We start from the raw sequence: 21,520 nt of genomic DNA, 5'->3' as shown, positions 1-21,520 counted from the left end.
AAGCATCACAAAGTCCCTCAAAAAATAAATAGTACAATAAGGAAATTAAAGCAACTCTTTTTTAATTATTTCTAGGTGTGCAAGGGCTTTTCTTTTTAATCTCTTTGTTGCAATGGCAGTGTTTCAGCTTTAAGCACATTTTTCTTGGAGCAGGGTAGAACTTTTGACAGTTTATTTATGGAGCTAAACCTTCACGATGTGCTTTGAGGAAGTAGAGACAGTTCAAGTACTACTAGTTTAAGCAAAGCTCTGATTGGAAACTTCTGCAGGCCAGAACCTTTTATTCTCAATAAGGATTCTGAGCAGAAAGGGGCACAGTACTGAACATACCCAGGCACACACTCTCTTATGCAGTGCTGAAACTATAAAAAAAAAAAACAAACACCAAACCGACACAAAAAACCTGTGTGGTTTCCCTCCTTGCAGACTTTCAATTTAGGAACAAAGGCATAAGTTTCCAGCCTTAATGGAAAAATCCAAAAGCCACTAACATATTAAAGAGATGTGATTAGGACATCACCATGAAAAAAGGGACTAGAAATAATGGGAAACAAACTAGCTATTGTCCAGTGCCATTATGACCAAATGTGAAAAACCCCTTGCTTCCTTACCATAATGTGGTAAAAAGAATTTGCAAGAAATTTGAAAGAAATTTCTGAAAATAGATTGAATGGTACTTAAGGTAACCAATATATTAAGAAAACGAAATGGCTAACATGACACCTCCTCTCAGCACAGTGATTATTAATGTTTTCTCATGTAGATAACTTCTAAGTGACAGAAGATTCAGCCTCTTTTATAGTATCATGGTTTGTAGATTAAACATTCACGTAAGCCACATCTGCCAGGAAAAAAAACATTAGGATAAAGGACCAACAAGTCACTAAGTCACAAGGATAAAGTGCCTGAAATTACAAGGAAATTGTCCACCAATCGGCCTGCATATGCTAACTCAGGTAGAGTTAATTAGGTTACAGTGCATATTATTTCTATGTAACTTTTGTTTTCCCCCTTTGAGAAACGGGATTTTTCTGCTGCATGGATAACTCAGCTATAAGGAGCTCAAGGTATAACATGACTTTCTGTTAATTATGTTTAACAAAAAATACTGTTTCACTGTTTTGGCTTAAGCAGTAAGTAGGTGACTCAAAATCAAAGTATTTTAAGACAGCAAAGCACCGAATACTTCAGTTTCAACACTAAGAGATTAATCAAACTTGTTGTTATTCTTGAACTGAGGTTAACATACTGCTTCTCTGTGACATGCTGCTTTTTCTTCACTCGGTACTCTGCTTTCACATAGTATTTCAAATTGCCTATAGGCTCTGTGTTTTGATTAAATTGTTAACAGTGGTAGAGTCAAAGATCAGAATCAATATAAGAATCTACTTCGTTTCAGTTCCACAGAAAATGCTGCAACAGTTCTGATGGCTACTGTATCTATCAAGAATAATTTTATCACTTTCCAACTATTTCAGACTTCATAATTTAAGTATATGTTTAGAAATACTTCTCTAAATGTGACACAGCTAGGACAGTAGGCACCTCTACGCATTCCTAACATCAGAAGGTAGAAAAAAGAAAATCTTTATAAATCTATGAAAAATGAGGCAGCATATGGGGAGAATTAGCCTGCTTATGGCAAACATTAAATTTCATTCTCAAGAAAATGTTTTTGCTTTTATTTTTAATGCATTCCAAAGCACTAAGACGGTGTATATGAACATGTCCTCCTCAATTTTCACAAGTATATTACAAGTATGCATGGCATAGTACCTGTCTGGATAGCAATAGAGATATTAAGAAAATAGACACTATCTAAATCCTATTAGGAATAAGAAGGCACCACTGATTTGAGGTTGTGTCCAGACATCACCCAGTCCATTTTATTCTCATTTCTAGCTTTCAAGCCAACATTTTCTGATTAACCTATTCAGACCACTTCTATTCTGGTTTTCTCACCACAAACAACACACATTCATAGTAGTATTTCATCATGGAGAGTTGATTCACAGTGTAAGTTGACAGTACAGATTCTTTCTCCACCTGAAAAAAAAGCAGCAGTTTTTAAAACACCTTCTCTACAAGAACTATACAGGTTTCTTTTAGTAAGAAAGAAATTGCAATACACTTACTAGATTTCAAGGCCCACCTATGCACTTTTTAAAAAATGAGGAAAGCAAATAATTTGCAACACGCTTATGAACATTTAATTCTCCTAGAAGTTATTAGTATATGCCATTATGTTGAACTAAATTTAAGGTAAAGGTTTATTCAAAGGAATTTGTCTGGTTTATACCAATACTACTCATTGCAAACTACAGCATCCTCTCACCTCTACATGGAATCCATACTGCAGTATAACATTTTTTATATCCTCGTAGCTTAATTCTATAGAAAGTTCATTTCCCAAGTTTTCAAAGTGGTAAAGGAGAGGACCTATAGGACAAAGATACAATGGAAATGGCTATTAAAAAGACAACATTTTAAAAATCAAAAGCACATACTGAAAGTGGAAAGAATGCTTACATCCAGACACATTCAAATACAAAAGAACATTGTTCTATCACTCAAATACGATTTTTATAACGAATTTCAGAATCAATGCAAAATGCAAACAAATTAGTTCAACTGCTTGTTCAACAATGTATTCTCATTTCCTACCAGACTATGTTTTCTGTATCCTAAAATTTCTTCAGTCTAGCATCCCTGCTGTCTCTATAGAACCGAAGGCAGGACATGCTGTGGTCTACTCAGGAGCTCTGCTACATTCTGTGACTGGCCAGCACTGGTGTTACTGACTGACCAGTTTCTACTATACAAAATGTTTAACTCCTGAGTTTTGTCTGCCATTCCTTCACCATGGGAGACTTAAATTAAGTCTCCTTTTGAACCGAGGCCTGCATAAATCTCATTTCCAAAATTTCTCCTTAGAAGCACAGTACAAATGAGACAACAGATTAAGAAAAAAAACCCCACATGTAAGGATGTATTTACACAAAGAACAAGTTCCATTTTCTTAGAAGAACAGCAAAAAAAAAGAATACAGGACGTTACATTTGTCAAGTAACAAATGTTTGATGCATGAATGCAAAACCTGCCACTGGGAAGATTTACTTCTCTATTTAAAAAAATCACATGGTGTTGATGTGATTGTAGCAAACATCTGGACATATTCTGAAGACATCTGAGATGATAATTTCCAAGCCCTAGATGTTTCTAGCTCTACAGAGTTTTCAGCACAGACACATTTATCCCCACAACTCTTTTCAAATACTAGATGCATGTTATGTGATCACGCATAAGTCAGGGCTAGCAGGAAGATAGGTTGGTCACACTTGCCTACATTTATCCATATTCCTCCAGGCTTTAGTATTTTCCATATAGTATCAATGTAATCAATAACGTTATGGGCTGTATCTATGAAAAAGCAAGTTGCTATGCAGTCCCATGTATCTGCATAAAAAGAGCAAATTATACAGAGATTAGTTTCAATGTTTCTACCCCTGTAAAAGTTCATCTTTTAACCCCAGTATTTGTTTATACGCCCAGCATTACCTTCAACTAACAACTGAAGGCTCTTCATTTCACTTACAAGTAAATAATATATATATAAAAGTGTGTGTGTACATACATATACACACTCTAAAATATTATACATATTATTTATGCACTTTATAAAATTGTTCATACACATTATATAAAAGGAGGTATATCTATATTATATACTGTAAAATGTAAATATTATAACACATTTTATATAAATTAAGGCCCAAGTGTGCTATTACTCACCTGTCCTATGAACTTCATTACCACAACTGTTAGAAATACAACTGCAAAAATATGCAGTCATTTTGGGCCTCTGTAGTTAGTATCTAAAACAATACAAGTCTGTACACTAAATTTTATTTACTATATTATCACTTTATTCAGTATCTGAATATTTCTCCAGTTGTTTTTTACTAGTGGATTTAACAAGCAGGATCTTTCAAAGTCTACCTTTTAAAGCATGAGTCTCCCTGTTTTTCTCTAAACATGTATCCTTGAAATTGCAAAAGTTTTAAGTTCTGTAAATAAAAAAAATTAAAAGTCTCAATTTATGCCAGTATCAGATGTTCTAATGTAATACAGAACCTTCAGAAAATTAAGCAACTATAAGGAAGGCTCCTAAAAGAAAATACCTGGAAGTCCAGCTGCACAATAAAGGGCAGATCAATAGCTATATAATCCTAGTGAAAAATTGCTATAGGTCTAATACGGACAGAAAGGTGGAAACAGAAAATAGATGTCTGAGGTGATAGTCCAATACTGTGTAAGGAAAAAATAGGGACTTCCAAATAGGCATATATTAGAATATTAGACTACATATAAGAGAACTGAGTAAGTGCTACCCTTCATTAAATCCTAAATAGGTAGTTGGTAGACTAGGCACTAAAGATTATCTTCTGCAGGTTAATTCAACATTAGGTTAGTCATAAAACATTACTTCATAGCTGCAATGATGACAGCACAACTAAACTGGCATCACAAGAAAAAATAAGGTTATTTGTACTGACAGAAGTCTCAATCTTTGATAACTGTCATCTCCATAATGTGCCTCTGAAATATTTACTATTGTCAGTAAGTATGTATTTGTTTCACTTACAATTTTCTACTACTGAAACAGTTTGCTTTGCTTTTACAACAGGAAATGAATCAACAAAAAAATACTCGTATTTCCATTTTTTTTTACACTAAAGAAGTGACTAGTTACACTGTTTCCCTTGTAACATCACTGTTCTAAATCAAGTAAACCTTTCCATAATACTATTACGCTGTCTTATTCCGAAAGAGACTACAGCAACAAAGATCTGTTAGGAGGTGTCCATATTTATTTATAACGAAGAAAAGCAAAGCTGATTTGGAATAAGAAAATCTTGCTACCGTTAGTACTTTTTGCTCAAGGCCTGTAGATACAGTTCCCTTCTATTTGTAATCATTAACTGTTCCATAACAAATACTCTGAAGATACAGTTACATGGATACTCCAGAAGTTTACATTTACTCACTGCACTCGGAATAAATTTCTTGAAAATCCCCTGCTGTCATAGAGAAGTTTGAACCAGAAGGAAGACTGTGAGGATCAACATCAGGGAAATAAATTGGACGTATCTGATCAGCAGATCTTCTGTTATTGCTGAACTGATGAATCCAGGGATAAAGCTTACATGAGTTAATTTCAGAGCATCTGCAAAATACGGAAATCAGCCCAAGTTAGTTTCAAGTAATTGCTTATCTAGAAATGTAGGAGTCAAAGACTTTCACCAACATCCATTGTGTTGTTGATAAAGTTGTTGCAAAAGCTAGACATTTTCTAAAGGACTTCTGTCTAGTTCATAACACTTCAGACTGTCCATCTATTTATGAACTCATTAAAAAAACTAGTTTTACCCTGACACAAAAAGCAACTGTCTTTTTTAATTTTAAAATTTTCTTTTCCCACTTTTTACCATTTTCCCTGACTTCTCCACTGAAAAGAAAATGCAGAAGGTTCTTTTTTAAGATTAATGAAAGTTGTGATTTAGTATATTCAGTAAAGCTAAGCCTTTCTGCATCACTTTTTTTTCTACTTTAAAAAAACCAAACAAAATGAGTAACATTAGTTCCATCAATTTTGAACAAGAACAAATGTTTCCAATTAGACTCTTCTGTCGTTTCTGAACCATAATCATAGGGGTTTTGAAGCACAGCAGAACAAAAGCATTTTTCAGATGCTAACTGAAAGGTTGCAAAGATTTCAAAAAATAAATAAATTCCAGTTTGCAAAGCATAGTAGTTTTGCACTAGATGTCATTTAAAGTTAGTAACACCTGGAGTGTTGCAATTATGCTAAGTAAACATGTCTTTGTAAAATAAAATCTGGGGGTTGATGTGACCAACTAAGTCCACTCTTATTTTAAAAAGTGGTAAAATACAGCATTAAAGGATAAAAAGCACCTTTTCCCACAGTCCTGTAAGATCAGTTTGTAATTAAAAAATGAAGCCATTTTCTTTCAGAGACAACAGAGGACACATCTGTCCAATAAAACACGTATCATCAAACACTTCATAAACTGCAAGCAATCTACCAGGTTATAGAAAGTGCACTCTTTTGGCTGGTGGATAGAAAACATCTGTGGTAAAGTCTCTGAAATAACATTTTTTTACGTTCTTCATGTCAGATTTATATTTCATTTTATCAGTAAAAAAATAAAACAAAAACCTGTATTAGAGCAGCAGTATACTGCGCTCATCGACTGTCTCCATATATAGTAAGTAAGTATCAATCAGATACATGCAGTCGAAGTAAAAAAAAGTAGGGAAAAAGCCCTGATAACGTGGGCATCATTTTCTTCAAGAAAGGCATTTCTATTTTGGTTAAAAAAGGAAAAAAAACAAACCACCACGACAAAAACCACAAAAAAACACCACCACAACAAAACCCCACCCCAAAACCCTCACATTGGCCAACAAAAGTTGTGTGTTAACCATTCTAGCATTCTCCGTATGCTCCCAGTCAATTTTTATTATCCTCAGAACATTTTTCTTTAACAATGAAAATTTCCCCAAAAGCAAGGTAAAGAAAATAAGAGACATGAGTAGGTTAGAAAGGATTTTTTTTTCTGAGCTGTAAGGGGACACACACTTCCCTGTATTTTTTTTTTCCCAGCATAAAGTATATTTGTGTAGACTTTCAAACAGTTCCAAAAGGAATTCCCAATTTAATATAAAAGACCAATCCCTCTCCATATTCAAGCTTGAAAACCTCCCTTTCCAGCTTCAGTAATTTATAATTCAAAACTAAGTACTGCAGCCCTTTACAATTCCATCCTTCCAGCAACAGATGTATGATGTAAGTTACGTTATAAAAAAGTAACATCTTTAACTAGGAGTGACACACTTCACTTTTTTCCATAGGGGCAGGGCATTTACTGTTCCACGTTGAGTCAAAAAGATGGTTTTAGAAAAGATGGGTAGGTCAAATCTTACTTCTAACCACTGATTTAATGATAAAATGCTTAACTGTTTTAATCCTAAGGCATTCACGGACATGCAACAACTACAATTAAGCACCCTTCTCAAAGTGTCAAGGTTGAACTAAAATTACATTCTTCCCAGAAAGTAAAGATTAGCCAATTATTAGCATGAATTCTACTGGTATTAATTAAAGCTTTTTTAAACTAACCCTACTCCGACTTGGGCACAAAGTGATTTTATATTATGTCAACCGAACTTTCTCAAATGTTCAGAAGTGGGACTACTGCTACTAAAGGGCTGTTGGACCGAGGCTACTGACCCTGTGCTCTGAATTTCCAGCTGCAGGAAGCAGCAAGTCAGCAACCAGCTGCTCCTGCCTTCTCCACATAGATACTACCCCAGTGTTTTTTCCCCTCCTGTCAGGTGTCAAAGGGAAGTAACACGTGTCCTGTGGCTCTAGAGTGCCTGAAAATTTTGGTATGCTTTCCAGACACAGGAAAACAGATTATGCTTTTCACAGTTTTTGCGCTTCCAAAACATGTAAGAAATGAAGTGTCTGTATATCACCAATGATCACCTCTGCCATCTGTCATTATATCCAGAACACATCTAAACACTAGAAATACACACCAGTAACAAGAACCTTACCCACACCAGAAAAAGCACAATTTCCCATAGAAGGGCTGCAGCAGCCTTGGAGCCATTGTAGTTTAACTACTCCAGGGTCACTTTCTTTTCAAATTAGAGCTTCCTCAATGGAATAATACACACTAATTAATTTCAAATACTTAGTGACCACAGTTATGCCTTGACACACTCTCTACACAACATGCTATGTAACTTCATCCACAGTAATAAAAGTTCACAATTTAAGAGAATTAAGTTTTTTTACATGCATAAAAATCAGCAGATACCACATTGTATACAGAAGACTTAAGTCACTGTACCACATCTAGGAGCCCACTGCAGTAGTTGGCTTGACACTCAATATAGTACTTTGTCTTCCTAAAAATAAACCAAGGTCAGAGAAAGAAGGCAGAGCCAAACTGTAAGCACGTCAGCAAAATCCTTATGCTTTTATCAACTGAAACAAAAAATTAAATTAATACTGTAGTTAAAAACTAATTTGCAAAATCCTTCTTTTTTACCACTCTTCCTTAACTGGTATCTTCAGCTTATATTGATCATTGCTGTTTCTTCCAGTTCAAGGAAGGCAAACATGTCCATTTCAGAAGGCTAACTGGGAACAGCCACTTAAGACTAAAATGAAAGATCCCAAAAGTCCCTAAAGCCTTCTTAATAGATATCCGAAGCCCACAATTGGATCTGGCAGAAAGGAACACTTGGACTTCAACTGAATGACTGAAATCCAGAGTCAGGTTAGCAGTATTCTCTTCCATGCTAACAAGGAAACTTGGAACTGATAATGTACCCAGCAAAGATGAAGATTACAGCAGCTGAGCAACACTCAATTTTGCTGTCTAAAATCTAATACTGTTAGCAAATCTAATGCATATACACCTCTTTGCTAAATATCTTATATAAATAGGAAACACCACATGAGCATTAGAGGCTAAAAATGATTACTATCATAAGCTAAGCATGGATCTTCAGGAGAATTCCACATATAGACCAAAGACTCATTATTTAAGGCAGGCAAAAAACATGTCAGAGGTAATTAGGGGTGAAGTTAACTTTCAGATTTGAACCACTGTGACAGCTGATCAGTGCTCCCAAAGATGGGAAATGAATACTTTTATGCTGCTCTGAGTAATTTCAGAAGTTCCAAAGAGCATGAGCCAGCAGGGCTGTATAGCTAAGGACAAGGAGAATGAGACCTCCTTTCAGTAGCTGCAGGGCCTTAGGTGAGCTCAACTGTAATATGCAATTTCACCACCAGATGAGAGTCATTAAGACTAATGTAAGAAAAAGAACAAATAAGCCTCTAGCGAATATCTATTTTCATCACATTGACCACTACTGTTTTAAGCAGACATGCAGCAGCCATAATAAACAGTGTTTTCCCCTTGTTGTTTTTGAACAGTGAGCTCTAACAGATTTAACATCACCACAGTCCGCTGCAGACAATCAGTCTACAAACAGGGTCCAAAATATCATGATAATATAGAATACAAGCCAATAGTTTAGGTGTTTTCAGCAAAGGTGTATCACTTCAGATTGAAGAATGAGTGTCTGTCTCTCAACTTGATACCAGCTCCCCCAAAAAGTAAAACATCGCCCCCAAACCTCTTTCATACTTGCCCACCCAGTCTTCCCACCCTCTTTCTTAAAAGAACAGTTGCATTTCCTGCCTTCTTTCCTCTCTAACACGTTCATTACGAAACCAGTAATTTCCAATGCAAGTGACAGAATACCAAACACAGAAATACCACTCTAAATTGAAGCTATAAAGTGAAATTTACTACATTCAAATTTAGTACCTCAGTGTAATTGTAGAACTATTAACTACATTATTTTAGCTGTTACTCAGTCACAGGACTCACTTAAGAAGTGGTTCAGTGCACTTTGGTGGATTTCTTTCATGTCAAAACAGTACCTAAAATTTTCGTGTGGAATGTAACACTTCCTTTAACAGGTTTCATCTGTTACTAATCACCACCACTAAGTACCATGCACATATTAACTAGTCCTTATCTGCAACCAGTGAGATAGGTGTGCATTTTACAGAAACAGATGTGAAATAAATCATAAAACCTATTCAAGATTATGCAGAAAATCTGTGGTACAATCTAGAGATTTTAAGTCTCATAACTTAAAAGCCATGCTTCCTGCTATAATTTTAATGACTCAGATACAATGCTTCCCTCCCGCATTTAATGCCACCAATTTTTTTTTCATTAAAACATTCTAAAAAGCGGTTATGTGTGTCCTGTGTTAGGTCTTACAAATCTGTTCTTGTGAGTTTTATTTATTCAAGTAATTTTGCCTCCCTAGGTTTCAATCAGTAAATAAAACATAAGCTATGTACCTGTTGAGTACAAAGTTAGAAGAAAAGAGCATAAAGAGGCTCCATTCATTTCCTTGGCAAGCATAACCGAGCATAGCTATTTCCCACGCCAATCTACCTAGCCCAGCACCAGGTACCAGGATATTAACTTTGGAGAAATCCCTGCAACAGAACAAAAATAATAGTTAAGTCTTTATCTGATACCTCTTAACAAAACTTACAGAGGGCTAGTCAAGCATTTTTTTCCTCATATACTTAGATATTATAACGTATTTCCTGTATAACTTTACTTTTTAAATGCAAACTGAGCCAATTCTGATCAGATTGGTTAATTGTACAGTCAAAATAATTCACAGAAAATGACTCAAAAGAACATATGCAACCCTCATTCAGAATACAGATCATAATGAAAAAACAGGTTTTTTCCTGAAAACTTTTACAGTTGGCAAGCTAAAAAAAAATCTCTTTAAGTGAACTGAAGAACGAACATTATCAGATTGCACCATTTATTTTTCCTATGAGGCACACTGATAACTAGGAAATATTATAGAAATCTTCTTGGTTACATTGCATGAAAATAAACAAGTATTTTGACATCAGAAACACAAAGCAAAGAAAACTTCCACAAGCTGATGAGCAATTCAGGCTGTAAAAACCTTGAAGTAGTTACCTTCTCAGCAGCTGTAGGTTTCAAATACGCTGTTCACAGATTTCACTCAAGCACATTAAGTAACATAAATTTCCTAAATCAAAGTACATTGCAGCTCTCTAACCCTTCACTTCTCCTAACTAGGCATCAAGTTGACAATGACCAGAAGACACCCAACAGTGTGTGTTTACTGAGATACCTAGAAAAACCCCTCCCATCTTCCAAGTCCAGCAACTAATAAATAGAAGGACTAAGAATCTCAAAATGTACTCCTCTTTCACACAGAAAAGGCAATACACATATATTCTAATCATTAGACTTCCATCACAATGCAATCAAACCTTCACTTGTAAAACAAAAAACACTCCCATGCCAAACTGAAAAGACACTTCATCTAAAAAGAAGTTATTTTTCACTTTCCAGTCATGAACAAGACTTCATCATTTCATATACCAAAAAACCAAGTGTGAACACTCAGACTATCCTCCCTTTTGCACCTTCAAAGACAAAACATATGTGTATCAATTGATATGCAACTAAATGAAGGAAGCCACAATCAGCACTTCCAAACACATGACAGAAGAAAGCAAAATGCAAAATCTTCGACTATGATGCCAAAAAGGGTTCAAAAGAGTTTTCATGCTGCATAAGCATGAAGATGAGTGAGGGAGTTATGTAAATTCTGAAAAGTGGTACATTTCTGAACTATCACCCAAAAACAAAAGAAAGCATTATTCCTTTCTAAAGGCCATACAAACTAACAACGCAGTTTTAACAGTGCCCTTTGGGTTGTGGCTTAATCATGTAATTAGTGAAGCCTCCCAAATGCAAAATCAAAGTTCTTCTCATTCCTGGTTTTCATTTCCATTTCATTATACTTTCAGATTCTTTGTTTTCTGATTAACAAGAAGAAGGAAATCAAGACTTTGCTGTTACTTAAGAGTGCTCCTGTGAAGCAACAGTTCTCCTTACCTTTCTTGTATAAGGAAAGCCAGAAGAAAGCTAGCCAGGAAGTCTTACTGAAAACAGAAAGATTAATTTGGGGAAAACAACTTGCTCAAAACAAAATTTTTGAAAACAGGGACCCAGAAGCAGAAGGGGGAAGAAAATCCACTTTCTGGGAGAAGCTAGAAAAACCTTAATCTTACAGCTTTTTCTAATCATAGTGGTATATCTATTCACTGTTATGCCAAATGTATTTCTAACCTAAAGTATTTCTTCATTTCCTTACAATTTATTTATGAAATATTTATAACTACCTCTACACAGATTTTTGCAACCCCATGTGGACACTTCTACAGTGAGTGGGTTAAAAAGCCTTAATTGCACAGAAACTGCTTTTTTAATGGCTAAACAGTCGTAACATAATTTAGTAGGCTAGAAAAACCTGCTTTCCTTTAGTGGATATGTAATTGCAGCAGTAGCAAAGACAATTTTAAAAAATCCCAAACTGTGATAACTGATAATCACCCAAGGCTATCCACCGTGAAACGAGCCTTGAACTAGCCAGCAGCAGCAGGATTTCTATGACACAGATCTAGCACTGGTTAGGAATATAAATGGCTATCAAATGAATACTCATAAAAAACCTGTGGGGCAAAAGGGAAGAAACACTGGCCTATTAACCTGACAGGTGTGGGGAGAGGAGGCTGGCCAAAGAGCAGGGCTGCATGGTACTGTTTGACTCAACTATTGAAACTGCAGTAGTCTCTTAAGACAGTGTAGAAACATCAGAAACAACTAAAATCTGTTGTGCCATTATTGTATTGCATCTTGCTGTGTGATATACTTTTAGCTTTTAGAAGTTTAATGCCATTAATTAATATTTTAACTTGGTGTCTGTTTTTCAAGGGAAAAATTATACATGATAAAAATAGAGGCTTCTTATTTTATGCCTACTGTTCTTTAACAAAAAAATGATGGTGCTGAAGGGGTAAACTGAAGTTCAGCAAAAGAAAAATTAGTGTGCATGATCAAACACAAACCTCATTTTCATAAACTAAACACTGCAATTCAATGTTAGCTAATGATAATAAGCGGTAAGAAATATCCAGCCCACACAGAAGATCATTGGAAACATCAGCATAGAATCACACTGTGGGACTCCGTTCCTGATGTCTTATCTCTGTAACGTTTGTAAATTTACATAGTGAACCAATTCTCAGTATAGTATTTTTCATTATTTTACTGTAATCATGTTTTCAAGGATTTTTTTAAAAAGACAACTACTTTTCAAATAAAATAATGAAGGTAGCTAAAAAGCACAATGATTTGAAGAGCAATTCTTCTCCAAACTTAGCAGCTGAGGTTTATAAAGTTCCATCTAAAGACCTGCAAAGCCTTCAGTAGACCGCAACAACACTGAAGATATAATGTGCTCTTAAATCCAATGTTTAAAGCAAAGTTTAGGCTAAGCACAAATGTTGATGATATTAAAAACCCTGCAAGGACAAATGTATTTATATATAGTCAAATAAAATTCATATAAAGCAGATATTTTATCATCATTATAAATGTGACTGAGCACATGCAAGAAGTCTAGCCAAGCTCAGCCTTAGGACTAATAACCGATGTTTTTCAAATAAAAAAGAAACTAAGCACTGGTTACTTCTTTTGGGCTGTCCTCACAGTATCTTGGAAAATGCAATTGCTGGACAGCATGACAGATTTAAATTTCAAGTTATAGGTGGTTCCAGAGGCCAAGTTAATGAATAAAAGAAAACTTGGGTGAAAATACCTGCGTTTACCATTCTTGGCCATGGAATGATAATTACTAAAAGGTTAACTATTTCTTTGGTTCCTTTTGAACAAGGAGCTGATGACCTTCACATCCTTTCACATAAGTAGGAACAGTAATTTAACAAACACATTCCATCAAGAAATAAAAATATGCCTATGTTTTACTCTTTTCTCCTACAGAAAGCAGTGATCATTGTTCATTCAGATCCAAGAAATTCAAATGGCTTCATCAAAAAGTAGACAATACTATAGAAACACTGTGAGCTGAAACACAATGGAATTCCAACATGAATCATACAGGAAATTATCAGTTCTTCAGGAAGACCTTATCTCATGGGACTTCACCTAAAACTGCTTTGTTGATCCTACTAACAGATCCTGCATTAAGGTGCTAAGCAGAAAGAAGGAATTATTTCTGAAGAGGAATGGGAGGCAGAAACAGCTTTTGACATTGTGTTTTATTTTTAGATGACAGGCTTGTCAGAAGACTGAACTGAAACAGAAGACAACAGTAGCACCTACTCAGAAGACTGTTCTAATTTACAGCTGCTTTCAACCACTGCTCGTATCTCTCCTGCTTCCCAGAAAAGCAAGCATATAGAACAGTTCACTTCCTTTCCTGTTCTTTGCATACTCACTGAAGCAATACAGGCCAATCTTGCAAAGAGCAGCAACAACACAACATGCACACGCATGGAGCAAAACATAATTGAGTAGTTTCAAAAATTTAAACTCCTTTTTCACATCATTCCAATGCATGGAATCAATAATGTTAAAAATAATGTCAACTAGAAACTGAATGTACAATTCCACTGAAGCCATTAAAAAGGTGACTTGTACTGACAGTGGTAAATTTAAAATACTTATTTCTCCATCTTTTTCAATGCAAAATACATCTAGACAAAGCTGTTTTCATCAGCCAGTGCCAACAACACACATTTTCTCTACCACTTTCATTTCATCATCTCAGGAGACTTCAGCACTCTGTGCTACAGAAGGGAACTCTAAAGTAATGAAAAGCTGCACTTTGAGGTTCCATCTACAGACCACCTTCCTGCATTAGCACCCACAGCCAGTCCTCTCCAGAGGAAATGGACTTTGCACCCGCTATACACAACAGCCAGAATAACTTCTGTATGGCCAGTTCAGGCCCTGTTCATCCCTTCAAACTGAAACAACTGCTCCCATCCAAAACTGTAAAAAAGGAACCAGACTGACCAGCCAGCCTGCCCTGCCAGGGAAGTTACTTCTTGCACAAGGTGAGGTGGCACTGCCAGTTAAGCCTAGTAATACACAAAGAGAACTTTCTTTGAACCTTCTGCTTCTTGCTTCAAAGAGGTAAGTGCACCTAAGTAGGAGAGCCTCCAGTCACTAGGAAGAAGAATGAGCTGACAACAGTAAGTAACAATATGCGAACAGAGAAAAGGTTTTACATGAGCGCTACAACAGCTCCATAATGATCATTAATATAAAACTTTTAAACAAGTATGTATGTAATACACATTTTATAAACAAAGTTTCATTTGACAAACTCAGTCTTGTAGTAGAAATGTTTGATCTATACAGTGATGTTTTCAGATTTATGTAGCAGTCTTGTAGTAGAAATGTTTGATCTATACAGTGATGTTTTCAGATTTATGTAGCAGTCTTGTAGTAGAAATGTTTGATCTATACTGTGATGTTTTGAGATTTCTGTAGAGTCAAAAAAAACCCCAACTGGTACTTCAAAGCCATCACAACAGGGACAGAGGCACTGTCACATTAGCTGTGTTTGACAACAACAACCACCACCACTACCACCAGAATTCCTGGTAAAAAAGCACAAAGCTATCAACTTCAGATTCACCCAGTCTGTTACCACGTTGCTTCCTAATACCAACTGGACATTTTGAAGTAGAGTTCATTGACAATAAATGTGAAAGTCAAGACTTTCCAACTTCAGTCATGTAACTCTTAAGATTTCATGTAAATTACCTCTCCCATAACCAAAATACTTTAAAAGCTAGCATACAGAGAAAAAGGTGAACTGCTACCATGAAGATTAGAACAATTACTTTCAAAACTAACTATGACTTTTCCCTACAGATCTGCACATCAGAAGTACACCAGGTAACCTGTAGTATTTAACTCATTTTTATCTTATGTAGGGCACTATTAGCACTAAAAACATTGCAGAAAGTTCACCTTCAGATAAAACATCTTTAGTGGTGTATCCAACTTGAGATAAGTTAGTCCGAGGCAAGAGAAACCAACCAACCATATCCACTCCATGTTCTGCCATCACTACCAGTCTTTACTGATGAAAATTAAAAGATGGCTAGTGGAAGGTATTTTCAAATCGGTACAACTGCATTATTAGCAGTTACTGAGAAAGAAAACCCACAGTAACACCAAGCTATATCAAACCTAAATTCTGACCTTTTACATTTATGACCACAAAGATCATAAATTTTCCCACTATAAGAGTGTTACGTTTAAACTGAAATGTACTTTATGACTGGGCTGACTAAATGGCAGACCCATTAAACACAGAATTCTTACAGCAGTAGTATCTTCTGAGATTCAATCAGTATAATTCTACTTAAAGTTACCTAAAAAAACCCACACCGATTACTACTTTGGTGGTGTTAACAAGCCAACACAGTTACAAAGCTACCCTCACACATGCCACAAAGCTTTTTTTAAGACTTGCCTTGTGTTGGTCTCTTCTCCCAAATAGTTAGTGATAGGATGAGAGGAAATGGGCTCAAGCTGCATCAGGGGAGATTTAGATTGGCTATTAGGAAAAATTTCTTCACGGAAAGGGTAGTCAAGCATTGGAACAGGCTGCCCAGAGAGGTGGTGGAGTCACCATCCCTAGAAGTGTTCAAAAAATGGGTAGATGTGGCACTTTGGGACATGGTTTAGTGGACATGGTGGTGTTGGGTTGATGGTTGGACTGATGATCTGAGAGATGCTTTCCAATCTTAATGATTCCTAGTTTTCACTTGCATTATAAATAATCCAGACACCAAGCCAGGAAACATGAAATTGCTACTCTACCCTTAATTGGTTTAGTGGTGGACTTGATAATGTTAGGTTAATGGTTGGACTGGATGATCTTACAGGTCTCTTCCAACGTAAATGATTCTATGATTCTATGATCTGTCTGAAACCAGGGCTAGAATTAAGTATTTGCAGGGTAAACTCTTAGCGCAATAAAACTGCACTAGAATTTAAGAGTCTTCTTCCCTCCTTCTACCATGAAAAGCAATACTCATACTTGCTGCCATCACAAAGGTCCTTCCCTTTATCTCCAGCACACACACTCTGAGAATCTGCTAACCTGCAAACTTTACCTCACTGAGCACAACTGAGTTAACTTCACAACCTCCTGAGGTCTCTTATAGATATCCCGTTACATCAAGCTGCAGGAAAAAAAAAAAATTATTCCTGGTTTACCTGGCATTCCTTTGTGAAGTTTATGATTACGCTCTTTTCCAATACCTTGTATTAGAAACAAAACTTTCTCGATTAAAAAAGAAATTCCACTGCATTCACAGTAATTTCTGTATTTTTAAATCCAAGCTTTTCATTACTCCATAAAAACTTTGTTAGATTCATGCAACAGTTTATGCCCACATAAAAATAAGTCTTAAAACACCATTACCATCTATCTTTTGGAAAGTTCTTTACAATTTCACTAATGATTGGCTGGTAGCAGGAATCTCTCTCAGGCTTTCCCTCTTCACTCCAGTCTCGCACAAATTGTTTCAAAGTGGATTTTAATTTATCCATGTCAAATGTTGAAGCTGGTGTAATCTTCCCTCTTCCCTGATTAAAGTGGGGGGAAAAAAAAATGTTAGTGGAAAATGTACCAAGCATCTTTAGTCTTGGGGAAAAAAAAAAGTAAATTATAAACAGACAAAAGCTATGCTATAAGGGCTGTTGGGAGTTTTAGCTGACAAAGCACTCGCCTTTCACACCTGGGACCAGGGCTCAAATCCAACCTAGAACCCTGAACAAATTGAGTTTGCTGGTCTCAGTTCAGCACCCAAGAGACCGTTCCACATCACAAGACCATACATAGTATGGCATAGCAGAGCACAACTGGTAGTCCTTATTCAGGAAAGGACCAGGGCTGAGCTACTTCAGCAGCTAACCTGCTTACCCTGAGAAGAGGATCCCTTTAGGTACTGATGAGGCAACACTGAGCAGCTCACATTAGAGCTGCCCATTACCGCACCTTGCCTGCAGATACCAAAAAAGGACTTCAGTTTCCATCTCTGCCAGTTTTTGAAGTCTGAGTGCAATTTTTTTGATAAGAGATGCCACACTGAAAAAGCAGGTAAGTAGTGAAAAAGTTTTTACAGATGATAACATTAAAAATACTTGGCCTCTCTAAAACTGTAACTGATTTAAAATGCCATAACATACAGTAACCAACAGTAGGAGAGACAATACCACTTATGCTCTACACAGTTAACTGAAAAAATAAGATATAGCCACGGTAGAGCTATAAGTCTGGGGTAAAAACTGTTCTACAGTGACTACTGTCATTTGCCAGATTCACAATTAGTGATCATAAGTGTAACTACAACGACTAACAACAGATAGTTTTTATTAAACATCAGCTCTACAAGATGTGAAAGCTAAGAATGAGAAAATGTAAGCAAGCAGGAAGTAAGAAAGGAGAAAATAAAGAAGGAAAAAAAAGGTTTGAGGCCTAAAGGTGTGAAAAACAAGTGCAGAAAATCCCAAAGCGTACAGAATTTAATTTTGAAGTATGAAAAAGTCCATTTTAACATACGTCTTCTCCATATTCTTTATTTTCAAACATATGAACGCAGTCATTCACAATGGTCTGTAGTATCTCTTGATTATGATCAATGCACTTCCGAATCTTGTCAAGATGAGGAAGGAATTGAGGAAGAAGACTCTGTTGGTTAGCTGGGAGAGATTTAAACTGCCTCTCTGTTCTGTTCACTCGTTCATGCATATTTGTTCTAAAAAGCAAAAAGTTTAAGGTCTTTAGATATTTAGAAGCAATATAAATAATTCACTCTAAGCTACTCCAATTCCAATTATTTATTTCTTTAGACACAGAAAGTGATCACTTTGTAATTCCTTACTAGAGAACAAGTTTTCAAGAATGTTTAAAGCAAAATGTTTGTTTTAAGCTCTAGTTCTACATTACCACTCTTTTTAACATGTTGCAGCTTAAGAGGACCATTGTCTTCTTGCGGTTTCATCATCAGCCATTCATTTCCAGCGCAGGTGATCACTACCTTAATAGATGGATCTACAAAATTTAATGAACAACCAGCCCCCAAAACCATCAAAATCAGCCAGACTGTTTCACAAATCCAATTTAAATTGAATGAATAGCTGAATGCTGTGGCAAACTTTGGCTACAGAAATAATGAGATGTGGAGTGGGAATAGCGATCCTCAAAATCAATTGCTTCTGAAAGAACCATAAAAGTCACAGCTGCACCATACCAGGGTTCTGGCAGCCACACTAAGACACTAAACTACCTTCTTTTAACAGCATATTCCCCTCAAGTATGAGTACTGTGAATTTGATCGTGTAACTGATCCAAGCTAAAAATAACTCTTCCATTTCCCCAAAATAAAAGCTCCATAAAAAAGGTGAATCTACTGCCAAGAGAAAGAGGTGTTATTTTCTTCCCTATTCCTTCTCCTCACCCAAAACAGTTTCGCCCTCCACTTTGTTCTAGCACTCACCAGGCCTGCCACAAAGCTCATTTAACTTGTTAACCCCGAAGAGACCTGGATAGATTTTGCTAGATTTGATTTCTGTCAGTTTAGCAAGTCAAGCTGGCTGAGCACAGTCCTAAGGGCTCTAGGTCATAAAGCCAGGACCAAGGGATACTGCCCCTTTTGGCAGCAGTGAATCATTTTATCAGGTCAAGTCTTACTGCAGTTTCTCAAACTCTTGTGTCAGCATACAGCAGCAGAGTTGAAAACTAGCCATCAGAGAGTATGGTGCAATTGCTGCAATTTTAGTTGTAACCTCAGTCTGGAAATTTGACCAGTTAGTAACTCCAACATTACATATGTGCTGCTCAGAAGGGCATGTTCATTCCAACAGCTACACGGGTTTAAAATGACTTTTAAGAACAAAAAACAGAGAAGGGACAATAAGAAAAATAAACTGATCCTCTATATAAAGCACATCAGCTCAGCTTAATACCATAATCTTCAAAGTTCTGTCAGAAAAATTCTTTGAAACACACTCCTCCACCCTTTCATGCTGTATCGCAACCTTCTAGCAGAATGAATAATTCACTGTAATCAGAAGAACTATACACAAAGAATGAAGTTAAGTCCATATGTCCCAGAAAACAAGAACTTTAATCTGGACCAAGGTGAAATCGTGTTATTGCCTTACTCGTATCGACATTTCCAATTAAGTTATTTTTAACTACCAATATATGCAATTTCACTTAAATTCGGAGTTACTTCTTTGAGGCAGAGGTAATTTAATTCAATTTCTCTACTGGAAATTTGAGTCATATCCTTTTGTTACGTGTTTACTGAAACTGAAGTATTGAAAAGCAACCTAGAGTCACAACTGAGCATGAGGTTGAGAAAGATGCTCCCAGCTTCTAAGGCCTGAGCATACAATTACATCACTGATCTAAGTAAATTACAGATGGCTGTTGCACTAATAGTAATAACTAACATAAAGTCTTTGGTATGGCCAAACTGGAGAATTCCGTTTGGAAGAGACATCGAAGTGCCATCTAGACCAACCTCCCGCTCAAACACTAGTCCTGGAAAATAAAACAACCTAAGATATAACGGTATAAAACAGTAAACAGAAGAAATATTCTAAATATCATCCACTCCTTCCACGAATCTCACTGTCATGTAAAAATTATGCTTGTATTACACTGACACAAACGGTCCAGCACATAATAATGATTCACATGATGGGGATTTGCCAACTTAAGTATACAAATATGTAGTGTAGCTACATCCCAAATCTGCTTCCCAAACCTAGCGCAAACAGGAGACAGTCTACCAAAATACTGTAGAGGACTGTACCCACTTCAGTTAGTCCCCCCTCCCCGACCCCGCTATTTGAGTAACTTTTGTTTCCTCTTCCATTCAATGGATTCAGATATAAAGTTGCCCCCCCCCCCCCCGCCTTTATCTCATTCCTGTGGGGCCATCAAGCCCTTTTCTGACTCAACAGATGTCTAGCAAACTAAAGTTGTAGCAAAATGGCATCCATTAGCCCCATCAACAGCTCTTATCTCTTGTGCAAATTAACACGTCTTTCAAACATTTCCCCAATAATCGACGGACCGTTTGCATTTCTTTGCCAGCAGGAGCTACTATTGTTTTGAGCACTTTACAGCGTCTTAAAGCAATTCATCTTATAATGAGACCTTTTACGTCTTTTTCAGGTGTGTCGTGCTATCAGATGGTTTGAGGTTTTTTGGGGTTTGGTTTTTTTTTTTTTCTTTTACGCTTTCTAGCTAACAAAGACATGGAGATGATTTTGTGCGTATCCAGAAAGGCCAGGGGAGCAGAGGTCCTTTTCTGACTCGGGCTTCCGCACCCCGCTAAGGGCACAGCGCTCCCCACGGAGCACAGACCGAGGGTGGCGGGCCACACGACAGACACGAACTGCGGAGAGCTCTGGGTGCTGGGCGCCCGCGGCGCCGCCCGCACGGCCGGCGAGCTGCCGAGCCCTGCGGAAGCAGGCCGGCGAGCGGAGGACGCGGCGGAAGGGAGGGGACCCTGGCAAGGCCCCCCCACACAAGGCGGCAGGTCCCGGTTACCCGTAGTATCGGAAGGCGTTGATGATCCGCCGGAAATGCTCCCGCTCCAGCCGCTCTTCCTCCACCTCATCCTCTACCCTGGCGGTCCTGGCCGCCGCCGGCGCCAGCGCCCTCGGCTCTTGCGGCTGCCGCCTCCGCCGCTCGTCGCCCAGCGACGCCGCCTGCTGCACCTCGGCCTGGCCGCCCCCGCCGCCCGCGCTCTCTCCCGGCCACGGCAACTGCTCCCGCTCCTCCTCGTGGCCCCGCCGCAGCCCCCTGCGCATCGCCTTGGCCGGCGGATCCCTCTCGCCCGGGGGACGCGGCGGCAGCGCCGGCTGAGCTTTGCGGGACACGGCGCACGTGGCCGACATCCCCGCAACGGCCGCCGCCAACG

The 21,520-nt window shown here is 37.5% G+C and overlaps 1 protein-coding gene across 3 annotated transcripts; it reads right to left on the bottom strand.

Moving 5' to 3' along the window:
* Positions 1-501: 501 nt before the first annotated feature.
* On the bottom strand, positions 502-21,497 carry CARNMT1 (carnosine N-methyltransferase 1). Of its 3 annotated transcripts, XM_075726212.1 has the most exons (8): positions 21,148-21,497; positions 18,142-18,337; positions 17,002-17,165; positions 9,986-10,126; positions 5,049-5,227; positions 3,343-3,456; positions 2,336-2,439; positions 502-2,046 (listed from the first exon to the last, which is right to left on the bottom strand). In XM_075726212.1, exons 1-8 carry the CDS (start codon positions 21,495-21,497, stop codon positions 1,945-1,947), a joined length of 1,350 nt encoding a protein of 449 aa, XP_075582327.1. In that variant the 3' UTR covers positions 502-1,944. The 3 variants fall into 3 exon arrangements, with proteins under 3 accessions (XP_075582327.1, XP_075582329.1, XP_075582330.1); XM_075726214.1 differs by lacking the exon at positions 3,343-3,456; XM_075726215.1 differs by lacking the exon at positions 502-2,046 and having other exon boundaries at positions 2,345-2,439; positions 3,347-3,456.
* Between the last annotated feature and the right edge of the window lie 23 nt (positions 21,498-21,520).

The sequence above is a fragment of the Pelecanus crispus genome, chromosome Z (assembly GCF_030463565.1).
Source record: "Pelecanus crispus isolate bPelCri1 chromosome Z, bPelCri1.pri, whole genome shotgun sequence".
NCBI classification, from domain to species: domain Eukaryota; kingdom Metazoa; phylum Chordata; class Aves; order Pelecaniformes; family Pelecanidae; genus Pelecanus; species Pelecanus crispus.
Note: the sequence above shows the minus strand (reverse complement) of the source record. Positions and strands in the feature narration are given on the sequence as shown.

Coding starts and splice junctions, on each gene's coding strand:
- CARNMT1 (XM_075726212.1), bottom strand. CDS start 21,497: ATGTCGGCCACGTGCGCCGTGTCCCGCAAAGCTCAGCCGGCGCTGCCG. Junction 17,166..18,141: donor ATAAAGAATATGGAGAAGAC/GTATGTTAAAAT, acceptor CACTTTAATCAG/GGAAGAGGGAAGATTACACC. Junction 2,440..3,342: donor AGGAATATGGATAAATGTAG/GCAAGTGTGACC, acceptor TTTGTCCTATAG/GTCCTCTCCTTTACCACTTT.